At 36.1% G+C, this 26,251-nt stretch overlaps 2 protein-coding genes across 2 annotated transcripts in view; one reads left to right on the top strand and one right to left on the bottom strand.

The window, feature by feature from the left end:
- LOC121418544 (pecanex-like protein 1) overlaps positions 1-19,265 on the bottom strand; it is a 104,023-nt gene extending 84,758 nt beyond the window's left edge. The window contains exons 1-3 of the mRNA XM_041612465.1: positions 18,907-19,265; positions 11,944-12,215; positions 5,146-5,263 (exon numbers count right to left, since the gene is read on the bottom strand). Of these exons, the coding sequence (XP_041468399.1) occupies positions 5,146-5,263; positions 11,944-12,215; positions 18,907-19,059 (543 nt within the window). The 5' untranslated portion in view covers positions 19,060-19,265. The remainder of the gene's footprint in view (positions 1-5,145; positions 5,264-11,943; positions 12,216-18,906) is intronic.
- Positions 19,266-24,291: 5,026 nt separating this feature from the next.
- On the top strand, positions 24,292-25,964 carry LOC121417970 (mitogen-activated protein kinase kinase kinase 10-like). The gene has a single exon (XM_041611676.1). The coding sequence runs from the start codon at positions 24,888-24,890 to the stop codon at positions 25,665-25,667; it is 780 nt and encodes a 259-aa protein (XP_041467610.1). The 5' UTR covers positions 24,292-24,887; the 3' UTR covers positions 25,668-25,964.
- The last annotated feature ends 287 nt before the right edge of the window (positions 25,965-26,251 follow it).

Below are 26,251 nucleotides of genomic sequence, written 5' to 3'. Positions count from 1 at the left end.
ACGACTTCACACATCACTGGAAAATGTTTTCAGATGCTAGATCAGCTACATAGGAAAATGACAATTCGCACAAGTGTCCACAGGCATGCGTACAATTATTTGTAACTTATGTGATCAGGGGCCTGTTGCAGAAAGAGTTGCAGAAAGAGTTGCAATCATAGCAATTCTAAAAATCATGCGCAACTTGATTTTCAACCAATCAACATGTGATTGATTTTTAGAGTTGCGTTTAAAAGCAACTCTTTCTACAATGGGCCCCAGCTTTATAATACAGTGCGTATCAAAAAAAAGTTTACACTTTGAAAAAGCCCTGGGAATTAAAAAATACACAACATGTGGGTAATTTTTTCACATATAATTATGGGTTTGGGTCTCATCTATCCAATGAAGGTAAAAGTTTTGACAGAATGTTACACTTGAGTGAGCACTGTCCATTTTTGTAAAGCTCGCAGAAATCTGTTTGCGCAGAAATGCTTGTTTTCACGCTGTGTCAAGGGGAAAGGGCGAAATCAAACTTACCCTGTGAAGCATTTCTCATAAATTTCCCTAGCACTTTTAGCCAATTGAAATAAAATGGATACATTCAAGCATTCTGTAACAATTTTGCCGCCCAAATTTGAAATTTCAACACTTAGTAAGCACAACCTTTACCCTTTTTGTGCCAGCTGGATCTGAGGACATAACTGAATCTGAACAAAAGTTTATATCAGACATCTCCAGCATTTTTCACTAAGTTTTTATCATTTAAAGTTGGTTTACATTTCATTTTTATTTAATACTTGTTTCTCCACACTTTTCCCAAGCTTGGCAATGATTAACAAAATGAAAATCAAGCCTAAGCCATTTCATGTAAATCACAGCTCAGTGTAAAGCAAATATCGTCACGATGGACTCGGTGTGTGGGGGAGTGGGATGGGGCGCAATGCACTCTTCGAAGTGTTTGGGCAAGGAAACAAGTTTAAAAAGGTAAAAGATATCTTCATATCAATTTTACTTGCTAATTTCCACGTGTTCTTCATGATTAAGGTCTACTTTTATTCGCATAATTATTTCAAAGTTCTGCGCAAATCATTTTTCACCAACTTTTCAAAACTAAGTGGTGCTCACTCAAGCGGAAATATTTTTCGACAGTTATATCGTCATTTGCTTAAATGGATCTGTACCAATGCTAAAATGTGGAAAAATCGTCAGGATACTACAAATATATAATTTTACAGGATTTTTTCTAAGTGTAAACTTTTTTTTGATACGCACTGGGCCCCAGCTTTATAATATACCTGACCCACCCAGTATGTGTTTCAGAAATGTGTTTAATGAATGCTGTCAGCACTGATTATTTACTGTCAGCTCTGAAAATATTTGGAAATCATTGGTTTGACTGACTGAGAAGCTGCACACTGGTCTGCCACTTCAAACCAATTGCAAAATTTCTGATTTCCAGACGATTAACTTTCGGACCAAACTGTGATTACATGTTTCTTGCAACATATTCCCTTCGAGCAAGCAAGAGTTCATAAACCCTTTGTGATTTATTACAGGTAATGATAAAAAAGCCCATCTTTTCTTGCGTTGGCTGTGTTCCATACACCAACGAAAAGGCTTTTCATCTACAGGATACCAAGAACAAGACACTGTATCTCTTGTATTAAACTTAACCTACTCAGGCACTTAAAATAATTTGAGAGACGGCCAAATAGAATGTGAATGCATTGGTACATTGCTGGAAGGTGCATGGTACTTGTTCTGCACTTTAATAAACATGTTCATGTCCATGTGCATTTGGAATTTCTAGAGTTTTAAAAATAAAAACTCATTAAAATAAAACAACTTTTATTTTGATTGATAGTTTATCCTTGTAAAAGGGCAAAATAATAATGACAGTGAGTTGTTATGCAAAGAGACTCAGAACTTCAATATGAATGCCACTTGTACATTTACACATCTAGAGGGATGTACATATCATTTCAAAATAAAACAACTGAAACAAACGATGTGTTTCTAACAGTTTATCTTTTTTCCGGAATAAAAAATCATACCACTCTTAAAACTACCTGTTCTTCAGAGCGAATAATCCGATCCGCGCATCGCAAATAAACGAATGAACACTGCAATAAACACCTTGTAGAGGTGGTTTTGAGAAACTCTATTTTACGCGATGTGGTTTATCAATAAACCGCATCACGTATGTTTCCACATGTCAGTTTTCCAGAATTCTGGATACTTTGTACATGTACGAGGGTAATACCGTTTAACGATTCTCTGTAGAAACACGCCAAAAGACAACAATTATATCAAGCCTGACAGTGCGAGGGACTGCGCCATGCATGTTGTTGACTTGCCCCTGTCCGGTGTTATTTTAGCACTGCACGGTGTCAATGTAACACTGAAAATCATTTACATGTACATGTATAAGGGCATTGAAGTGGCTTTTAGGCTGGCATCTGACTGGAGTTCAGCTTTAACATGCCTTTTGCGGTCCTCTCACATCACCAGCAGCTGGTGTTTCTATTAGCACTACTGTTTTTGCAACATTTTTTTCTCTCTCTCTCAATCATTGCCCATATGTGATATTTTGACAATTATCATAAATACATTCTAAGGTTGTTGTTTTTTTCTTTTGTATTGAAATTTATTGCCCAGCATTTTCTTATTACAGGGAAGTGTCCTGGATGCATTGTACATGTATTAATGTGCAGATTTGAAAATAAAGTGATGAAAAAATAGAGCATCCCCAACAGTATAAAGGAACAAATTACTAGACAAACACATTAATATACCATAGGAAAGTCAGAAATATGTTTTATCTCATGTGGCTTAAGGCATTAATTCATAATAAATAATCAAATGTACATGTACATGTATATGACATGCATGTATGAAGAAATCTTGTTAAATTTGTGAAGTATAGTGTTTCCTGTCATAAAAGCTGACATGACGGATGTTCATGGGTTTCAAAATTCCATTATTAATCAAAGTAGAGATTTGGCAGCCATGCAAATGACTGATCGAGATGAATACCTACATGACTCTCTGACATGTACATGCAAAGTCATAAAACAATAACTGTGTTTTATGATGTAAGTATATTATTGCCACGTCTAATTCCTGTGCCTCATCATTAGTGGCAACAGAACATACTTGTATTCTCTGTTGGGTAACAAAGTGATGCTTCAATAGTCAATCCAGTTTAATGTGAGTAGTCATTAGCCTCATTCTTTTTGCAGTCACTCTCTTGTTAGACATGAAATGCTTTATGCAATGAGCTGCTACACCAGCCTACAAATTGAAATGAAGCCCCATCCTCTGCATGAATAAATCAAAGCTGTGCTATTGTAGTAGATTTACAGGTATGCATGAATTACAGGATATACAAAAGAATACTGCATGATCTGGGAATTCTTAAGACAAGTATCAATGTACTGTATTCTGTTTTTATTCATATTTACATCAAGCTTTCACATGTTTGCTTGGATTTTCTCCTGTTAAAAAAAAGGTTATGTTGTTACATAAAATGATGTTTGTTTGTTCAACTAACTGCACACTGGCAATGAGAAATCATTTAAGGAGAATGAAACCTTTAGAACAAGATAGCTTGTGTAAAAACAGAAAATCAAAGAAACAGATCAACAAAATTTTGAGAAAAATCAGACAAATAATGAGAAGGTTATGAGCATTTGAATATTGCTATCACTAATGCTATGAAGATCTTCACATTGGCAATGTGACAAAGCTGTTTGATGTCACTTGTGAAAAACTCTACCGATTACTTTAGTATTCACTTAAATTGCCTCTTTTATCACATCTGTTCTTTCTATAAGGGGGCATGTAATACAGATTTTTAAAAAGTACATCAGGGATAAAGAGTGTGTATCACCATAAGAAAAAACAAAAAGAGACATTTTTGGGGTATTTTACAGTCCATCAAGGGGAAAGTTGTTCACATGTGACATCACACATCCTTGTCGCATTGCCAATGCGAGGATCTCCACAGCATTAGTGATTGCAATATTCAAATGCTCATAACTCTCTCATTGTTTGTCTGATTTTTCTCAAACTTTCATTGATCTGTTTCTATGATTTTTCTGTTTCGACATAAGCCTACTTATTCCAAAGGTTTCATTCCCCTTTAAAAGGGACCGTAAACCACTGCCAAGAAATATATTCTATTTTATTATGAAGGAATTCTAAACAAATATCAAACCAAAGCTTTATTCAATTTATCCAACTACCTGGTGAACACTAGTAGGAAGTGTGCATTACATTTCCTCAATGCTGAGCATCAGATAACAAATTAAGCACCAAGGTGTCTCTACACAGTCTCCACCAGGAGAGCACCAACAAGTCCCCCTTTCTGTTATCACATTGTCATGCACTTCATATTAAAGGTCAAGTCCACCTCAGAAAAATGTTGATTTGAATCGATAGAGAAAAATCAGACAAGCACAATGCTGAAAATTTCATCAAAATCGGATGTAAAATAAGAAAGTTATGACATTTCAAAGTTTCGCTTATTTTCAACAAAATAGTTATATGAACGAGCCAGTTACATCTATATGAGAGAGTCGATGATGTCACTCACTAATTCTTTTGCTTTTTATTGTTTGAATTATACAATATTTCAATTTTTACGAATTTGACAATTAGGACCTCCTTGCCTGAAGCACAATATGTTAAAATAATGGAATTCCACGTTTTTAGGGAGGAATGAAACTTCATTTTACATGACAATGACGAGAAAATCAAAATATTTCATATTTCATATAATAAAATACAAAAGAAATAGTGAGTGATGTCATCAACTCTCTCATTTGGATGTAACTGGCTCGTTCATATAACTATTTTGCTAAAAATAAGCGAAACTTTAAAATGCCATAACTTTCTTATTTTACATCCGATTTTGATGAAATTTTCAGTGTTGTGCTTGTTGAATTTTTCTCTTTTTATTCAAATCAAGTTTTTGTTGGGGTGGACTTGTCCTTTAAATATATTACAGGAGTGTTTTCCCATTCTTACAAGAAAAGAAAAAGCATGAAGATGAACTACATAGAGATACATTCATTTGTACACTTCATGTTAAGATAAGATTAAAAGGCCATGTACTTTTCTTAATTACATGTAAATGTAAATAATTGAAATTTGAATTACCACTTTTGTGCTTTTATTGGAAGATGCAGTCCTGCTTCTGGTCCTGCTAGATGTTCCTGAGTGATAGTTAGGACGATTGGAGTTGAGTTCTACCATCTCAATAGCATCACTATCCTCACTGTAATGGGTTTTATAGAAATAATACAAAGATAAAGGGATTATAAGACTTCATCTACACGAATGACAACTGAAAAACAATCAGGAGGCAAAAAAGAAACGAAGAAGGTTAAGAGAAGAAATATGAAAGATAGGATAAGTAATTGTGTAAGCTACTATACATGTAGCTCGTACAAGATGTTCAGTGATACTTGGTTACTCTTATTTCCACGTTTTATGAACTAGACCAATACACTTACAGAAATAGGATGGGAAATGGGAATTCAACAAATACCCTCAATGTGGCCAAAGTTCATTAACCTTACATGACCTTTGACCTTGATCATGTGGTGACCTGAAACTCGCACAGGATATTCAGTGATACTTGATTACTCTTATGTCCAAGTTTCAAAAGTCAGATCAATAAACTTGCAAGTTATGATGGTAATTCAACAGATACCCCCATTATGGCCAAAGTTCATTGACCTTTGACCTTGGTCATGTGACCTAAAATGCGCACAGGATGTTCAGTGATATTTGATTACTCTTATGTCCAAGTTTTATGAACTAGACCAACATACTTTCAAAGTTATAATGGCAATTCAACAAATACCCCCAATTTGGCCAAAGTTCATTGACCCTAAATGACCTTTGACCTTGATCATGTTACCTGAAACTTGCACAGGATGTTCATTGATACTTGATTAACTTAATGTCCAAGTTTAATGAACTAGGTCCATATATTTTCTAAGTTATGATGACATATCAAAAACTTAACCTCAGGTTAAGATTTTGATGTTGATTTCCCCAACATGGTCTAAGTTCATTGACCCTAAATGACCTTTGACCTTGGTCATGTGACATGAAACTCTTATAGGATGTTCAGTAATACTTGATTAACCTTATGGCCAAGTTTCATGAACTAGGTACATATACTTTCTAAGTTATGTCATTTCAAAAACTTAACCTTAGGTTAAGATTTGATGTTGACGCCGACGCAGCCGTCAGAAAAGGGGCGCTTACAGTCTCACTCTGCTATGCAGGTGAGACAAAAACAGGAGACATTTTTTAAAGGACATGTACCCACATGTACAATACATGGCACTTCATGGTCTAGGGGTTCTGACTCTCATCTTTCAAATAGTCTTGTTGGTTCAAATCCCAGCCATGGCATGTTTTCCTTCTGCAAGAAATTTACCCACATTTTGCTGCACTCGACCCAGGTGAAATGAATACATGTACATGTACATGTAACCTGACATGGTTAGCACTGATGAGCGCTGCTGAAGAAGTGGTACATGTAGCTTGGGCTAAAACTGGGGTGATATAAGTTGCTCTTTGCACCCTTGAAAAAGCACTATCCTGCTAAATATTGTTATAATTATAGGGATCCATGTACAGTTGTCCTCAAAATTATTCATACCCCTTGTGGAAAAACATTCTTTGGTAGATTCTTTACTTGTAAAAGCTATTATGATGTAACTTTCTTTGTATCTTTTGTCTGCTTGTTGCTATGCATGATTTGACATATGAGCTGGCAAGTCTTCATTAGCATAATAATAGATAGGGTCGAAAGTTATTTTTTGCACTTGTTCAGAATTATTCATACCCTTGCCAATACCTCAACAAAAATGTCCTTTTATGACAATGCACATTATTTTCACTGTCTGGGAATGTGCTATTCTTTGTTCTATATTTATTTCAAGATGTTCCAATGAATTAAATACCCTCTTTGTTAAACAAGCCATTAAACAATGATGGAAAATAGCATCTTTCTAAAAGGGTATAAATAGAGGAAAGCATTCTGGTAATTCTCAGTCTCTGATAATCATGGCCAAGAAGAAGGAGCTCAGTGAGGACCTACGGCAACGTCTTGTGAATGCCCACATTTGAGGGAAAAGGTTACAAGGCCATTTCAAAGCAGTATGACGTCCCTGTGGCAACAGTCCAGAGCATAATCAAGAAGCACAAGAGGTACAACACTGTGAAGAACCTTAGTGGGCATGGCAGGAGGTGCAAGGTGTCTCCTAAACTTGCCAGGAAAATCTGCAGAGAAGTCAACAACACCCCCGGACCACAACCAAGGCCCTACTTGAAACGCTTGACCGGTCAGGGACGAAGGTGTCCCGGTCCACCATCGAGCGAGTCTTGCACAAAGGAGGTCTCCATGGACGCAGGCCTCGGAAGACACCGTTGCTCAGGAAGAAACACCTGAAGGCTCAACTGGCCTTTGCTAGAGGTCATCTGAAGCAAAATCCAAGCTTTTGGTCAACCATCCTGTGGTCTGATGAGACGAAGTTGGAGTTATTTGGCCATATGGATGTTGAATACGTCTGGAGGAAGAAAGGGGAAGCATACAATCCAAAGAACACTGTGCCAACCGTCAAGCATGGTGGTGGGCACATAATGCTATGGGGATGTTTCTCTTCCAGTGGCACAGGGAACCTCGTTAGAGTCAAAGGAATCATGAAAAAGGAGGATTACATCCAGATCCTTGATGAGAACTTGAAGGAATCTGCCGAAAAACTCCAACTTGGCCCCAACTGGAAGTACCAACAAGACAATGACCCAAAGCATACCGCCAAGCTGGTGAAGAAATGGTTCAAGGACCATGATGTCAACGTCCTAGAATGGCCAAGTCAGAGTCCTGACCTGAATCCGATCGAGAACTTGTGGCGAGACCTGAAAGTCAGAGTGATGGCTAGGAACCCGACCAACCTGACCCAGCTTGAGGCCTACGCCAAGGAAGAATGGGCTAACATCCCGCAGGAGACGTGCAGGAAGCTTGTGGACACTTACAGGAATCGTCTAGAAGCAGTCGTAAAGAACAAAGGCTATGCTATTGACTATTAATGAAAGACATTGGACTCAGAAAACCTAGGGTATGAATAATTTTGAACATGACATTGTTTGAATATCTATGAATAAAATACCCCTGAAAAGAGAAATTTCTTGAATTGTGCATTGTTATTCTTTCACTAGTAGGTCACACATAAATCATAGAGAAACTTGATAAAATGCATTCATTTCATCACAAACATGAAAAATCACAAATATCAACAAGGGTATGAATAATTTTGAGGACGACTGTATGTACTCTAATTTTGAAGAATTATGTTTTTACATGCTTTGATATGCTTTGATAAAAAGGATCCAACAAAAGGAGGTGATTTAGCAAATGAAACTTTCAGTTGAGCAGTTCCATATGATTCAATAATACTAGCCTTATAAAAAAACCTCTAAATATGTAACCTCCAAAAACGGTACTGAAACCGCAAAGGAGTCAGAAATAAGGTAACAGAATCAGAAAAACAAATTTGTAACTGAAAGCACTAATCTAAAGGTATTCCCATGGTGTAAAGTGTTCACATTGTGATGAATAGCATGACAGAAAGTATTATAGTGTGATAAAATAGACAAATGATGTGCATCAATCTGAATGATTGAGCTACAATATCAAAAGATACAGTCTGCAAAAAGCTGCCTTTAAAATAATTGGCTGGGACATTGTAAATACAAGGATTTCATCATTCTTTTCTCCCATCAGTTAAAAAAAATGTATGTATTAAATCGGGATCTCTTTCAGACTGATTAATTTTGCAAAATAATATTCTGACAGTCTAGCTGTAGCTCTCGAAACTTCTGGGTAGTACAGGCAGGAATACATTAAGGAATGGCAGTATGGGACTACATACATGTACAGTATGTTTATCAAGGTATCTGGGAGTCATAATTAGCCTATTTGAAATTGAAATTTGAAGTAAATGTAATTATCCAATGAGTCTTGATTGAAACGTCATAATACTAACGTGTACACTGCCTGCATACTCTAAGCATTGTGTAAGCATTTCAATCTACTTGAAGTATGCCACATTGTGTACATTTCACAAGACAGTAAATGTCTTTAAATTTTAAATGACAAATTGCCTAATCCATACTGTTATTAAAAGCTGCTAAGAGGTTTAAGGAGTAAATAATAAATAACAAGATTATCTGCAGATTTTTGAAAAACTCAACAGAAATACATTTTTGTATGTCTTCAAGAAGGCTAAAGAATATTCCACAAAATGGAGCATGCACAAGCTAGGGTCTTTACCATTTTTTTGTTTTCACTTTTGGAATTACATGGACATGTACAAGGGTGCCAGATTTTGATGAGCTTAGTCAGAGACCTACATGTATTTGATGTTCTTTGATAAAATGTTTGGGGCAATGATCCATGAATGCAATAAAAAAAATGAGCAACAAAATCAAAGTGCACTATATTACTAAAATTCAACCAAATTTTCTTTCACTATAAACCTCAATGAGACCCTGATGCTATGCTATAATATCATTCATATATTAAAGGATTTTTTTTTCTAGAAACCAAATCACTGCAAATTCAGTGAAAATATTTGAGTATTTCTGTACATTGGTTAAGCAAACATCCTGTTTTATTTCACGCAACTTCACAGAATAGAAACCATCCATGTAAAGTCTGACAAGAAAATTAGACAAAATTGTCAATTCATATATTGATGTGCAGACACACCTAGCTCCATGTACAGTGCATGGTTTGTTCTGCTTTGACCTGCCAAGCTCATAATACTTTATAATGAAACCTTCACATTTTCAAGCTTAATGGTTTGGAATTCCCCCCCCAAAAAAAAAAAAACAACTATACATTTTGACATCTAAAATACATAAGCAGGAAGAAAAATGTCTTTTCCTGTCATCTCTTCAAGATGACTGCTCAAGCATGTAAAGTCAGTGCATAATGGATAGATGTCATGAATCAGTATTTGTTGTACATTCACATGTGTACATGTACATGTACTGTAAATGGATTAGTGTCATACAAACATACAATGCAGGAAAACATTCTTTGCTGCATGCATTTTTGTATACATTTTAGGGTGTGAATTCAAACCTATTTTCTGAATAAAATGATAAGAATTTTAAAGATAAATTAATTTAGAAAAATATTTAAGAAATATATAAAACATAACAATTTTGTTGAAACTAAACAGAGATTTACACATTTTTGTTACATGTACTTCAGATCAGGGCCACTTCAACTGAGAAAAAAAACACACTTGCTAAGAAATTAGAGTAGTAATACATCATTAAATACTTGAAGTGAAATGAAGAGACATGCCTGTAAATAAAAATAAGTGTTCAGATACAAGAAAAAAAAATGCTTTTTACAATGCATCATTTTTAATGGTACAAATATGTATTTGGTACATAGAATCTCAAATTTGATGAAATAGAGGAAGAAGCTTTACAATATACATGTATTCAATTCAACTGTATTTTTTTAATATTGTAATTATTAATCTGGATATTTCTCACACAAAATTTCGTATTATTTGTGCATACATGTAGAGGCGGGCTACAGAGAGATAAAGGATGAGTGATATTTCAAAATCAATTTTTACACACTCTTTTGAAGCAGAATGAAATGAAACAAATTGAATCGAATTGAATTGATGTCCTGATTGATTTGACACCCATCGTCAAGAAAATAAGGTAAAAACGGGACAGTGCAGGCCAAAAATTATTTTGAGGGGGCGTGGACTGAAAATGCTGAGTCACTGTCTACCGAGAGTGGACAAAAATATCTAAATTTTCTCTGCTGAAAATTGTCAAAATATACCATAAAAGTAATGAAGCAAATCAAGCAAGATATTTTTTGTTTGAACTGGAACCCTGTAAAGAATAGCAAAGGGTCATCATGGCCCCCACCTCGTCAGAATTTAATAACTGCATTTGATGCTAAGCCACTTCCTGAAGTTTTTTAATGATATATATTGTGCATCTAACAAAATCAAATTTAGGAAATCTGACCATACCATTAATTATAAAACTATGTGATTATTTTTTACATCATGTAATCCCCAAAACTGAAAATTTCAACTATAAAAACCTATGAGGTGGGGGCCTTTAATGGCCCCTACACTTTTAAAGGGTTGAAATCAGAATAACCTTGCTTCAATACTTATGTCAATGGATCTACAATGTATCAGGCTAGTAAACATACATGTACATGTATATGTACTTTACACAAGTAGACACCAGAATCGGCTCAATTGGCTTTCATTTATTATTTAAGAGAAATTATGACATTTTCCACTCGGGCACACCCTCTCAAAATCTTTAAAACTGGTGAGTGTTTCATAAAGCTGTTCGTAAGATACAAATGACTTTACGCACGACCGGTGATCCTTTCTTGTGCTATGTGATATCCCTATGTAATAGAGTTATGACCTATTAAGAACATGTTCCAGTTGTGCGTAAAGTTGTTCGCAACTTTACAAACAGCTTTATGAAACACAGGGCCCGTTACACAAAGCTTAGCAATGATTGTAGATCATTTTTCTACGATTGATTCCATTGACTACAAAGTACAATCAATCGTGAAAATCAAGCATACGATAAATCGCTAAACTTTGTGTTACAGGACCCAGGTCTCATAGTGATCAGGGGCCCGCAACACAAAAACTTAGCAATGATCAGAGAACATTCTTCTACAATTGATTCAGTTGACTTGTACAATCAATCGCTAATCTTTGCGTTACAGGACCCAGGACAACAATCTGCTTCAAATGCGATAAAACTTGGTTTTGAAATATCATCCATTTGTAGCCCACCTCTATGTGTATGCATGATTTTCTTCTTTTTCAATTTATTATAGAAGTAAAAACATGGAAAGCTTACCCAATCCTTGATGAGCTGTGCCCATGGGCACTGAGGGTGCTACTTGTTCCTTTCTCCAAGTCTCGACTCTGAGAGCTGGACTCCAACTCCTCGCTATCACCCTTTTCTCCAGCTGCTTTCTCATCTCCATTCTCCTCTGTGTTAGCAGCTCCATCATGTTCACCGACATCAAACATGAGATGCATACGATAGCTTATTATCTTGATCACACTGAAGGTGATGGTGATGATCACACTGTATATGACCCATACTGCTATTGTAGGTGGGAATGCCTGGAATACATGTAATTCAAAAGAAATTAATCATTACATCATAATTGAATATGCATGCTTATTTCAAATGCCTCCAAATTCATTGTAACAAAACAAAAATCAAAGAATAGGTTCTGGAAAAATCATTTTTTTAATAGACACAAGTGTACAAGTAACAAAAAATTACATCATGATCATGTGTACATGTACAGTATGACATTAGATTTGATTGAGGTTAAACTTGTGAACACATATGCAATTCAAACCACTACATCCATATCACGCATTTCAAATCATCAAGGCCAATATACATCACATCCTGGACATAAAAGTGTTTTCTGTACTGACATGATATATAACAATGGATATGTGGTACATTGACTCTAAAGGATGTTTATTTGAAATGTGTGTCTGTATAAGCATGCATATGCATGTACATGAAGGTACTTTCAACCTCATTACAGACCAAATCAATTACCTACATGTATTAAATGGAATGCTTGGAATAAACCATCTTTTCTAGAGTTGTCCCAACATTTACCACAAACAATATTAAAAAAAAACAGAAAATCAAGATTTTATATACTTGTACTGTAGAATGATAATATTTAAATACATGTACATGTTAATTAACTAAATAATTGCTTGTTGCTCAAAGAGAGTGAGTAGACATTCAACTGATTTACCCTAAAACTCAAATGGCCTAAAAAAAATTCAATGTGAAAAAATAACCAGGGCTAGAAAATACATGTATGCACCATCTCAATGATAAGAATCATAAATCACCATGTACATGTAATGAGAGAAAAACCAAGAATGAAATTCAAGCACAATGCTTTTTTCAATATCTTTTGCCCACTTCCTCTTTTTTCTAGATGCTTAGATCAGTAACTTTGACACAATTCTGTCCTTATTTTAATCACAGTAGTCAAATTGTTCTTGACCCAGATTCCAGAAATAGCCAATAATAGTACTAATGTGGGTACACTGTACTGAATAACCAACAAAATAGGGAAACGGGAGGGTTTTTTAAAATCTTTATGAGAGGCAACATTGTTACACCGAACTGAACATGGAAAAATGTACTCCCCCCCCCCATCTCAATTTTAGTCTCATTTTGGCAGTCCCTCTATGACCAAAATCATTACTGTATTTCTGTAAAGAACAGATTTCTAGAGATCATTTTAGACATTTTAAACAGTGTATACCCGTAATTATTTTGGATTTAAGCTTAATTAATTAGACCAAAATCAACCTGAAATTATACTAATTTGGGGGGATAAGACAGTGTACATTATTGGATTTTTTTATAAGTTATAATTACCAGAAGTACCAGTACTAACTTGTTTTGGGTTTATCTGCTGTATTAATCTAATTCACGGTATACAATATACATGTACACGTAGGCCTAATTGAATAAAAATTATGATAGCACGAGACTGAAATCTAAGATTTTTCATATGCATGTGTAAGTTGGTAAAAATGTCACTGACCTATGTCATTTGATCATTAAAGATTTGTGTCAAAACCAAGTATCTTATTTTTACAGAACTGTAGAAATCACATTTCCCAATTTTGACACATTTTATGCATGTTGTTATTGAAATGGAGAATATTGAAAAAAATAGTCATACATGTAGTAAACCTAAAAGAAATGTTTCAAAAAGTGAGAAATTGTAATAATTTTTCTATTTATTTTCAATGTTTTAACCTTGTATTTCATATTCACATGTCAATGACATTGCAAAAGTTATTTTTCAATAATCGAACTGTGAAAAAGAAGGTTTGCTTAAGTTTTGACAAAAATATCTCTTACCCCAAATATTGAGAACCTCCATTCACTTTGTTCAGGCAGCACTCACCGCTTCCAGCGGGAATGCTTCTGGCACCACCCCTGATGCTCCATATTTAAGGACAAGCAACTCAAGTTTTATAGACTCTACACTAGAGTCTTGATAATTTCTTGAGTATACATGTAATCAATTCTGCTTTAAAATTATCCAAACTTGTTGAAATAGCCCCCACACTTTTGAAAATACTGAAGAATAACTACCAAGTATTTAACAACGCCATCCTTTTGGTGGAAAACCTCATGATGCATGGCAATATTTGAAATTTTCACACAGAATCGGCAGTTGAAAAAAGATTTAACAACCTCTACACTTCTGTAAGATTGGTACAAGTATGTTAGATAGATGATACTCAATTATAATTCACATTATTGACCCAAGGTTGACAGAAACTTTAGACCTGCTTAACTTAGGAATCATTTTCATTTTCCACAACTGTTACTATTTAATAATTAACAACACAGTGGTATGCAATAATTTCCAGATTCGGCAAAACAAATCTCATTTACACCAATGGCACATGTTCAGGGAACAATAAAACTTCGTTTCACATGAGGATAAAAATGATATATTTCATTATAAAACAAAATAAATAGTGAGAGGGTGACATATAACCAGGCCCCCATGACACAAAGCTTTAGCGATGAATAACAATTATGAAAGAACACATCAGCATTTTGAGCCAAATGCATAATAATAATAATGAGACTTGTAAAGCGCCAAATCCACTCTGTAGAGTGCTCAAGGCGCATAAAGAGCTAAGAGTTAAATAGCAAAGTTTTTAGAAGATTTTTGAAAGTTTCGACAGAGGTACATTTTTTTATGTCTTCAGGAAGGCTATTCCACAAAGTGGGGCATGCAGAAGCAAATGATCTTTCCCCCCAAGTTTTTGAAACTTTCGGAATGACAAGTAAGCCAGAGGTGGATGAGCGCAAAGATCTGCCTGGTCTGTAGTGATTGGTAAATGAAAGACTGTATTGTGGTGCTGATCCACGAATACTATGAAAGGCAAGTAACAAAATCTTAAAGATAATCCAGTTTTTTATAGGGAGCCAGTGCAGCGAATATAAGATAGGGGTGATGTGTAAAATTGATTGTGATTGGTCAGTTCATTTAGCGCTAATCTTTGTATTACAGAGCCCAACAGATATTGTCATGAATTCTATTTTACAGCCAATTTTGATGAAGATTCCGGTATGCTTATCTAAAAAAAAAATTCTCTTTTATTCAATTTAACTTCTTGTTGGAGTGGGCTTTTGCTTTAAGTTTACACCTGATTTTAATGGAAATTTGGAGTTTTCCAAAAGAATAACATCTGAATCAATGTCAAGGCAATTTTGATAGAAAATGATGATTATAAATCTTGAAAGTAGAAATCTTTACCGGTGCAAACTATTGTTAAACAAGTTTAAAAGCATATAAAGTCTGATTCCAAGTTCTTTTTACAAGTAAATATAAAAAAAGGCATCTAGTCTGTCCAATGCAAAGAGTAGATGGAAAATGGTAGATATTGTAGAACATGTTGTGAGCATGTACATGTATGCATGTGCAAAAAACAATAATTTTCATCCGTAATATGAATATGCTTCAGCTTGAGATTGAGATGGGGAATCCCAGCTTCTAACATCTCAACATGGACCAGATTATTCCAAGAGATTGAGAGTTGATGTAAGTCATTAATTGCAAAATTTTGTTTTATATCTATTTTGGAGACTCTTTGAGATATAAATTTGTCAATTCTCCTCTTTCACATATATCTGTATGGTAAGGTGCCCCAATTATGCGCAGTGCCCTTGTCTGCGCATACGCGTATCTGCACAATTCTAATCTAAAAAGAAGACATGCAACGACCATAAACTACACCTGAAATACATACATGTAGACAGATATTCATTAATATCAAACTCAAATGGTGAAAAAATCTAATGAATTTCAGGCATTTCATGTGACGACTTCGAAATGCAGCCTTTCTCATCAGAATCCTTGAATCGTGTGTGAAGTGAATGGGTAATCTGAAAGTGACTGTCCGAGGGTTTTTCCAAGAAAATCATTGATTTCTTTCAAATTTTCACGAGATTTTTGGCATACTTTACTCAAAAGAATAAGGAACATCATCAACTGAAAACTTTTGTGGAATAAGAATGAATTCATTTTGAATCTTTAGTTCAAAGTTTTAGGTGCGCAGATATAGGGCTCCCCTTCATCCATGTGTGTCTAATTGATATACAGTCCGACCTCTCTTATCCGGCCTCCCCTTATACGGATCTCTCTTTTATCCGGACGCACACTTGCCGAGATTTTTTTTTTTCAATTCAATCTAGTACAGGAGGAAATTAGATTTCAATCTAAACTCAATCCTATATGCAAACTCACTTTGATTACATATATTTCCCAATAAAGTCTACCTACAACATTATTTTTCATGAAAATATCTCATCCAAATCACTGAAAGAACTTAGGCAGGATAATTTTCCAGTAAATCAGGGCGCAGTGCAAACATTTAATCACGTTCTCTTTTTGTTTCCCAGGAAAAACAACACATCTTGCTAGCTATCGCTAGGCCTCAATACGGACAGCACCATCTATCATGTTTGAGCCTACAGTCAGTTTAACAATGGCTGACATTGCAAAGCTGCGATACCCGCCGCGATGATCTAAATGCAAAACATAGATTCAGCGAGTGATTCTCTTTCTTTTGAGGTATGCTCGATGTATACCTCAATCATTTCAGCAGGTAAATTATCCAACAGTTTTGGCTATCGATCGATTTCATTTCCGTAAAAATAATGCCTATAATTTGCACTGACACTGCAGTGAATACTGTCTGAGTGTCTGTAGATCTACACCCACTACAATAGATTATGTACTTGTAGCTACCATAGAGGAGGCAGCTGTCTGTATTTAATATTGGGTCTCCCAGATCCGGATAAATCCGTTATCCGGATTGGTGCTGGTCCAAACATGTCCGGATACGAGAGGTCGGACTGTACATTAGCACTGTCTTAAGAAATAAACAGCAGTGAGTTGACGGATCTGTGATCGATTGGCACTCACACTAGTTCGAGGTTAGTATATATACTAACCTCGTACAATCCACCATGTTTGACCCTGGATTTCGAAGTAGTCGGCAAACATCGCTTCATTGCTGAAGTAATATTTGCCGAAACTCCTTCTCGCTATGCACCGGGGCTTCTTCCGGTAAGTAGCAATACATAAAAAAAATATACATATGATTTGGAAATAATTTCATTACAAAAAGAGCAAATTTCGCTTACCTTGGCCCCCGGGGGGGGCACTCAGTATATAATGCATAGTGGGTATGTGCCGCGGAGGGGACCCCCATTTTTACACTCAAATTTCCGTTCCAAGGCATAGCATTTTTGCCTTGTTGAGAAAAAGAACAAAGAAAGCCGCTCCAAGGCATAGCATTTTCTTCTTATCGAGAAAAAAGGAGAGAAATCCGCTCCAAAGCTTCGCATATTTTTTGTTACGCCGCTCCGATCGCGTTGAATGAGCTGCAATTTTGGTGAAAAGCGGCCGCAGAGCTCCCCGGCGGAGGCCGCGCTAGCTGCATCATGCACGCATGACCGTTCCGTAGGGATGCATACGCGCTCACACGCTGGCGATCCGTTCCAAGGACCCCCGTTTTCACAAACATTTGTCGTTCCGAAGCCCGTTCCGAGGACCCTCCTTTTTACAATAAGCCCGCTCCAAGGCCCTCGTTTTTTGTCTCGCCCGCGGCACACCCCCACCACTTTTTTGGTCGAGTGCCCCCCCGGGCCTTGGCCTAGCAAGTGAATTCGTTTGTCTCTTCTACGGAAATACAAGAAAGCCCGTTGGTGGCGCTAATAAATTTCATAACCTTGATTCAGCTCCTCGGTAATTTTATAACTGTGTCTAAATTCTTTGAATGCGCAATTCTTATGATTAATTTACTAATTATGGGCACCAATAAATGAAATACCTTCAAAAACATAATTCAAGATTACTACTGGCGATAACACTTTTTTGCGATTAATTTAAAATGACGACTAATAAAAAAAATTGAAAAAAATACACGTGCCTGGAACGAAACCAGCAGTACAAGCTTTTAGTTTAACAAACGTCAATAATACGGTATACCAAAGTCTATACAATGAAAAGATTGGACACTTCACGAACTTCGCGTAATGCCTTGCGTCGATTTGCGTGTAAAATAGTGTAGGTTCCTACTTCCTAGTCTTTCCCTTGTCGTGTCTTTGATATGAATATAAATCGCGCGCCCTCTTTAGGCAAAAATTGATATCCACGCTGACCAATTTTTATCTCTGTGAAATCTTCACAAAAGATCAAGAAAATATACATATTTTTTAAAAGAAACTTCAAGGAGAAGTCACGGAAGGATCTAAATGATTTGGTAAGTGACTCATAGCAGAATGTGAAATACCAGATTATGCATGATATTTTATGTGGGCATTAAAGCCCAGACCCAGTATACTTTGGAAGTGTCTTGTGTGTCGCGTGCATATGACTGACATTCCTTCACACGCGAGATGATATGATCGATTGGTGACTCAGTTCCACAATTACTGCCTCATGAATATAGGCCTATTGATATTTATACAGTTACCATGGTTATCCCTACGATTCTTAACCACAATGCCATGAATTTGTGATGTAAGTTAGCTAGTGTACATGTAAGTTACATTGATAATATAGGCCTAGGCCTAAATGAATAAAACAAATGATTTAAAATTCAATCAACAATTTCCAAGAACACGACAGGAGTTTAAAAAAAGAGCCTGAAAAAAGGTTGAAAGGTTAAAAAGGAATTATGAACTATAATTATGTTTCATATTTAGTCTTATTATCTTCCATCTTACCAAATAAAAAGTGAGGGGCAAACACAATAAAATTATCCACAGATACAGGTGGAGTGTGTTGCAGAAAATTCCTTGATGAGGATCAAAATACCATCCGCCAGTCACTGAACCCCACAATCCTTGACGGATAACTTCTAGAGTATGCGAACCCATAGTATCACATTTCCCTGCATGCTGACCCGCTCCAACGGGGAGAAGACTTCATTAAAGTTGATTCTATGTTCTTGGATTATCAATATTCACTGTCATTCGCAAAGAGTTTGAGGCGAAAAGTCCCCAATTCGCATCACTTCATATTCACTTCAGCCCACAGCGCAGCCATTTTACAATACACATCCGGAAATTCTGCACGTAGTAAAATTGCGAAATATATCAATGCTAAATAAGGTCATCTTCCGTGCTGAGGTAAATATTACTGGTATCAAAAGCGCTAAATCCCAAAAGTGCTAAATATCACTCAGTCGCTTTTTTAGAACTCTACACATTCTCAAAAAGTCTATATAGGGACCGTTTCGTGAAAATTATCAGCATTTCTCCGACAGTTACTATAGTAACAATCAGAGGCTAGCGCCTTTCAGCCAATGAAAACTTAGGATTTCACTGACTCTTGTCTACACTGAAAATTTAGTCAGTGCTGACAACATTTATGAATAACCCCAATTGAGAAAGCCAAGAAATAAAAGCACAGGCGCGCCGGGACTTTTTTTTTTTGGGGGGGGGTAAAATCTTAAAGGGAGCACAAATTGTTGATAGAGTGAGATCATCGGCGAGGGAGCGAAGCGAGCTAAGCTTGGGGAAAGTGTGAGATAAAATATAGTATAAAAGTCGCATTTAAATGGGTTCTCCGAGGCTAAATGATTATGAACAGAATCAGACAAACAAAAATGTCATAAAAATCGGACAAAAATCAGGAAAAGCTATGCAGTTAAAACTTTTGTATCGGTTCGGTGAAATATATATATATAAATATACATATATTTGTTTCTTGTATTTTTTGGCCTGATGTTGCCATCATAAAAATAATGATGAAAAGTGGCCCATTACTGCTACGTAATAAACCAAAATTAAATTTAAAAGTACAATGTACATCAAGTTATTAAATATGAATCAACACTATTCTTGAATCTGCATGTTGGCGGGGAGTTAATTTCACAACCAAGAGCTTGGTAGCTTGATAAAGAGAAGTGTTTGACTTTTGGACAGTGGCAGTGATTCTATGCATGTCTTCATGATTACGCAATTAGCAAGCTGCATGCATGATGATGTCATATCTCCATTTATTTTATTACATATTTCAAAATAATATTTTGTCCTCCAATAATAGAAAAAAATCAGATTGACTACTGATTCCTTGTGTGAGAACTTTTTGTTACAAGGGAGACATAATCCTAAAATATGAAATAACCATTATCATATTTGGATGTAATGAAAGAAAAAGAGAAGTGTAGAGATGACACCATCAGTCAACTGTTGCAAATTTCATGATGACGTACATAATGTTTCACCAAATATTGTTTGTAAAATGTCAATTTTTTTCAGATTAGTTCATAGAAAAAAATAACGATCGCATTATTGTTTAGTGAGATTACTGCTTAAAACAATAAAGTGCTAAAATTGCCCTTTTTTCTTTTCAGAACAGTACATATAAAAACAACAACAAAAATAGGCTTTTGCTTCGAGTTGGCAGAATTGATTTAGGAGTGAAGAAATATTATTCATTCCCGGTATATCCTTATAAAGCTACTCAATTTCAGTAAGTCTGGATCATTTTCTTCCTGGGGCGGTTCAGGCGGGCGGTATTTCCATGCGTTCTTCCTGATTGGCCCGAAGAGCTGTATAAAAGCTATTTTTGACGGGGGTGGTGGTGGTGGTGGGGTGGGGGTCTCTATAGTTATAAAGACATAAATTTAAGTTCATTTTGGCTTTATTCTTACAAACAAGATAATGTATTCACAAGGCCTGAATAAATAATGCGAGCGCAGGCTGATTCTTGTTTAATATTTCATGTATTTAGATATGAAAAGGAAACAATCTAAGCACCTTATAATCATGAACTAACAAAATAATTTATTTATTGAACAATATTTCAATAGGGTGCTCTTTCAGCAAAAGCTGGTATTAAAAGGGGTCCTAAAAGCTTAGCACAAAAGCACAATAAATATGATCCAGCGAGCTGATTCATTTTATTTAAAACAGGACATTTGATAATGAATTATAAATTTTTTAAATGATATAAACGAAAAAAGATGCATCTCATTAAAAAAAAATGATGCGAGAGCGAAGCACGAACTATCTTATTTATGTTTAAGAAACGGAATAGAAAATATGATATAAAATGATTAATGATCAATTTGAATAAAGTGAGATATAGACCTAAAAAATTTGACATTCTCTTAATTTCCACGAACTTTTCGTAATCATTTGGTGTGTAAATGCAAAGCACGAGATGATGCATGCCTGCATTGATAACCTGTAAACGGCAATATAAGGACTATTTTTTAATTGATTCAGGACCTTAATAACAGTCGTGTAACTCAGCCCCCCCTTCCATCCATCGTCTCGCTAAAAATGGGGAGAAAAAGAGGGAGATAGAAAGACAAATCATTGCATGTCATATAATATTATATTATATTATATTATATCATATTATGTTATAGTATATTATATTATATTGAATTACATTATATTATATCATATTAATAATATTGTAATACAATACAATATAATATAATTTATATTACATGTACATTATATTGTATCGTATCGTACTATAATAACATATTGGATTATTTGTTTATATCCACAAAAATTAGAGGAAATTGTTTTAAACTGTATAACTTAGTTTCCTCAATAGCTTCGGACCAAGCAACAATTCGACTGCGTTTAAAAATGTGTTTAATGATGTTAAATTCAAAGGAAATACAATACCAGTTTATATAACGAAGAAAAATGCCCAAAAGAAATTTTGAGATGGAAGGAGGCAATAAAAAAGGAATTAGTTGATAAACGTCTTTTATGGGATTTCATAAAAATGAAAATAGGTAATTTTAATAAAAAATACTCTAAAGAAAAAGCAAAACAACGTAAAAATACAATAGATAATTTAGAAAAAAATATACTGACCCCTGAAAAGGAGTTATTAGATAAGGTGTGCTGTGTTTGTGTGTGTTAGTGAGGGGATGTGACAGTGTGTATGTGTATCCGATTGTGCTTTGTTTGTGCTTAAGCTTTAGATGACGGGGGGGGGGGGTGTTTGAGTTTCGTCAGACGTGTTTTTGAGACAGATTAAACTTCTCTCAGACCTTAAAAATTATGTTGCATGTTCATTATATATATGTTCAAATAAATTATCAATGACATATTTCTTTTTATTTGAAAAATAAAATGTTTTGTTGATTGTACTATAATATATGTTAGTTTTTTTGAGAGAGAAATACATTATATTGTGTTTTGTTATATCATATTATACTATATCATATTATATGTTATGATATTATTTCATACTATGTCATATTATATCATATTATATTGTATTATATATTCATTACGTAAGAAATATTTTTTGTTAAATTTATATGAAACATAATTTGCTTAGGGCCTATGTGTTCATCACTCCTGGTACTTGCCTTGTCTGTTTAATGAGATAAATAATCCTGTTCAAGGGGATTAAATGGTACTAGAACATCCCATTTTCAAGTCAAGTCAATATACACTGAATATATTTCTTCGCACTTCAAATTTTTATTGACATAATTCTTTTTCAGTGATTGCCAGCCCATTTTAAGGTCTGAATATAAAATATTTCCAGTCCATAGGTTACGTTCACATTAGTGGATTGGTGAGACAATGCCTGCTGTCCATAAAATCCTAAAAACAGCCCTTAAAATGTCCCCTTTTCTGGTCTGAATATCAAAACCTTTTAGATCGCGCTTCGCGCTCGCATCAATTTGGTTAGTGAACTCATGGACGGATCCAGGATTTTCCATGGGGTGGGGGTGGGGTGGCACAAAAAACATTGCGATCGCAATATCTGATTAGTTAGATACGTACATGTACTCATGATTACAAAGACTATAAAAAGTGATTCATGTCTTTAGGTGTAATAAAAAAAAAAAGAAAGAAAGAAAAGAAATCAGCACACGTTTGGTACTGGTGATATCTTCATGAATCCCTTTAAAATAGAAAATGCCCCTGTTTGGGGTAAATATATACAAAAATTTCTGCTCGCGCTTCGCACTCGCATTGTTTGTCTAGTGAGACAGGTATATACATATCTTACAAAAATTTGCTTCTAATGTCCCTTTTTGGGTATGAATCATTTTCAGCTCGCTCTTCACGCTCGTGTTATTTGATCAATGAGATACACATTTAGGTCGCGCGCCCACTATGTGACTCATTTTTTTTTCTGGTGCCCCCAATGCCGGCCGTGACCCACGCTTCGCCTCGCCACTCGGCTCACTAATAATGCGAGCGAGCAGCGCGAGTTGGAGACTTCTTGATATTCAACACTTTTCTATTGATTTTTTTTCTGTAATCATGAACAGTATTCGTATCCCACTAAACAAATTAATAAAGGCTCGAAAAGGCGATCAGAAATGTTCGAATTGTAAATGAGACATTGCTAGGCATATAGGCCGAATGCTCTTGAGCAGTATAGCCGACACAGGCGATTTTTTTTAAACCATAATATAATGCTCGAAGTCTGTCAGTATAAAAGTCATTGGTAAAGTTGGTATGAGTTTTATTGCTCTTATTTGTTTATTTGTATCCGATCGACTTCACGTCTGTCTCGTCGTCTTGAGAATCAAATGCATTCCCGTATTCAAGGACTCGTGGTAGGACACGATTTCCGAAGAGCTTTGGGACTGCATCCCATGCAGTCTTAATTGGTGATATCAGAAGTTCACTGTCTTGATGATCGAGATGACTCTGCTTGCAGACAGCTTAAAACATCGTTGGTGTGGAATTTCAATTTAGAATCCATGATAATGCCCAAACAGGGTTTTTTCCTTCGAAAAATATTAGGATAGTCCCCGACCCCCAGGAAAATTTCCGTTTAAAGATCTATGGGTGCCGCCGAAAGTTTGTGATAAGAGCCCCCTCCCCAGTTGATGAGAACTCCTGTACCTGTGTTTATGTTGCTCCCATCCAAACAGTCAAAGCAGTAATTATAAGGAACAAAATATTGGGTATCGAGTGCCGATGATCCGCTTCAAATTAAAATAATTGTTTTGGCATTGCCTTTGGTGGGGGCAGGGGAACTCCCTTCTAAGAGCAGTATAATGACGTTCATCTTCAAAAATGCCGCAGTCGACGTGTATGGCTTCTCTGGCCGAAACCAATCGAGCGCCACCTCGTCTCTTTACAGCTAACTCTTTCACACGATCGAAAGATTGTGTGTGCTATGCGGCTATTCATACTGCAAATGGCTTCTTCCACTGAAGCGAGAGTGTGCATTGCATGGACCAGTACCACTGTTGGTAGACGATTTTTTGGCGTAGGGCTGTGTACGTGTGAATGCAATGGCGTTTCCTGTAGAAAATACACCTGTGCCGCTCGTAATGTAGATTGGCATATTTTGTGATGGACTCGGAGACCTACTTATTGCCAGTAGAAATGAGCTAATACATTGATTCTAACGGAATTCTTCTTACAATGGAGCCTGGAAAATGCCCGCTACTTTGACGAATATGGTGAATTTAGTCGAGAATTTTGGAATGTGTGCTACGTGGAACCTGCAAACATAACGGGTAGATCCTCATCATCGGGAGCCAGTCAACAAATGTGGGGAGGGTGTGTGTGTGTATTTGTGGATAGCTCGGTAAATACGATGCAGTCAGCTGCTGGAAAATGAAGTGGACGAATGTCAACTTCAGTACAAGTTGACTGCATCAAGGTTAATGTGGAATTAATGTATTGGAATTATATAGAATAGGATCATTTTGATATTTGCCAAATTTACTTTTAATCTTCCAATTAACATGGCACAAAACCATGAATTAAGCACCTCGCCCCTGACAGGTGGTGGGCAGGTTTCGCTAACGAGAACGCTTTCAGGGGGCAGTGAGAGCACAAACCATAGTTTAAATCTTGGTGCTCTCCCTGTTACTAGTCTATGCACAGCAATGTATGATTACGAAGCCACGGCAGACGACGAACTGACCATTCACCGGGGCGACTTGGTGGAAATAATCTCCAAAGATCACGCTGTTTCGGGCGATGATGGATGGTGGATGGGCAAAGTTGGTGACCAACAAGGGATATTTCCGAATAATTATGTCAGCGATTCGCAGTTTATCCTCGAAAAGGAAATTAATTATGGAGTTAACGAAATTGATTTCAACGAAATACAGCTGAACGAGTTGATTGGTGTTGGTGGTTTTGGGAAGGTTTTTCGCGGATCCTGGAGAGGAGAGGAAGTCGCGGTGAAAGCTGCAAGGCACGACCCGGAGGATGATGATAATATGAGATCAACTATTGATAATGTTAGACAGGAGGCAAAACTCTTCAGTTTATTATCGCATCCGAATATTATATCACTTAGAGGTGCATGTCTTAGGGAACCTCATGTGTGTTTAGTTATGGAATATGCAAGGGGAGGCTCGCTGAACAGGTTACTTGTTGGGAAGAGGATGCCGATGCCGCCAAACGTTCTAGTAAACTGGGCTTACCAAATCGCCGATGGCATGAACTACCTCCACTGGGAAGCTCCAATCCCGCTCATCCATAGGGATCTCAAGTCTAGCAATAGTAAGTATTAAACTCTTCTTTAAATTCTTTAACGATAATACGCCATTGGTGGATTGTACCAGACTGGAAGAAGAAGAAATTTAAAGAAGTGGAAAATCATAACGTATCAAGAGCAATCTCACAGTATATTAAGTTTATCTGATACAGTTACTTAAATAGCAATTGTCTCAGAAACTTCTGGAAGATGTTTCACCAAGATTGAAGTCTGAATTAAAAGAAGGAGGGAGTGTCATGGTGGGAGAGTAGGCAACCCTTAAGTTTAGGTGGTAAATGATGACTGAAAGAAATTATGATGAAGAAGATGGTGATGATGAGATGATGGAGGTGGTGATGATGTGAGATGATGGTGGTGGTGATGATGATGATGATGGTGACGGTGATGGTGAAGATGCAGACAGTTGTCTTCTTACTAGTTTGTTGGAGGAGAAAATATTAGACAACCATAATTGTTTGCCTGTAGGAGAGAAGGATGTACTCTTTTTAATGATGAACCTTGCCAAAGGAAAAGGGGTGTCCAGTTTCTTCACCAAAAGTTAAGTTTGACTTGTATGATTGTCATTTTCCAATTGTTGGATTGAATTATCTAGGACAACAA

Source organism: Lytechinus variegatus, chromosome 7 (genome assembly GCF_018143015.1).
Source record: "Lytechinus variegatus isolate NC3 chromosome 7, Lvar_3.0, whole genome shotgun sequence".
Taxonomy (NCBI): Eukaryota; Metazoa; Echinodermata; class Echinoidea; order Temnopleuroida; family Toxopneustidae; genus Lytechinus; species Lytechinus variegatus.
This window is presented reverse-complemented; position numbering and strand designations above follow the sequence as displayed.

Bases quoted from the DNA above. Each gene is read 5' to 3' on its own strand.
- LOC121417970 (XM_041611676.1), top strand. From the start codon at position 24,888: ATGGCACAAAACCATGAATTAAGCACCTCGCCCCTGACAGGTGGTGGG.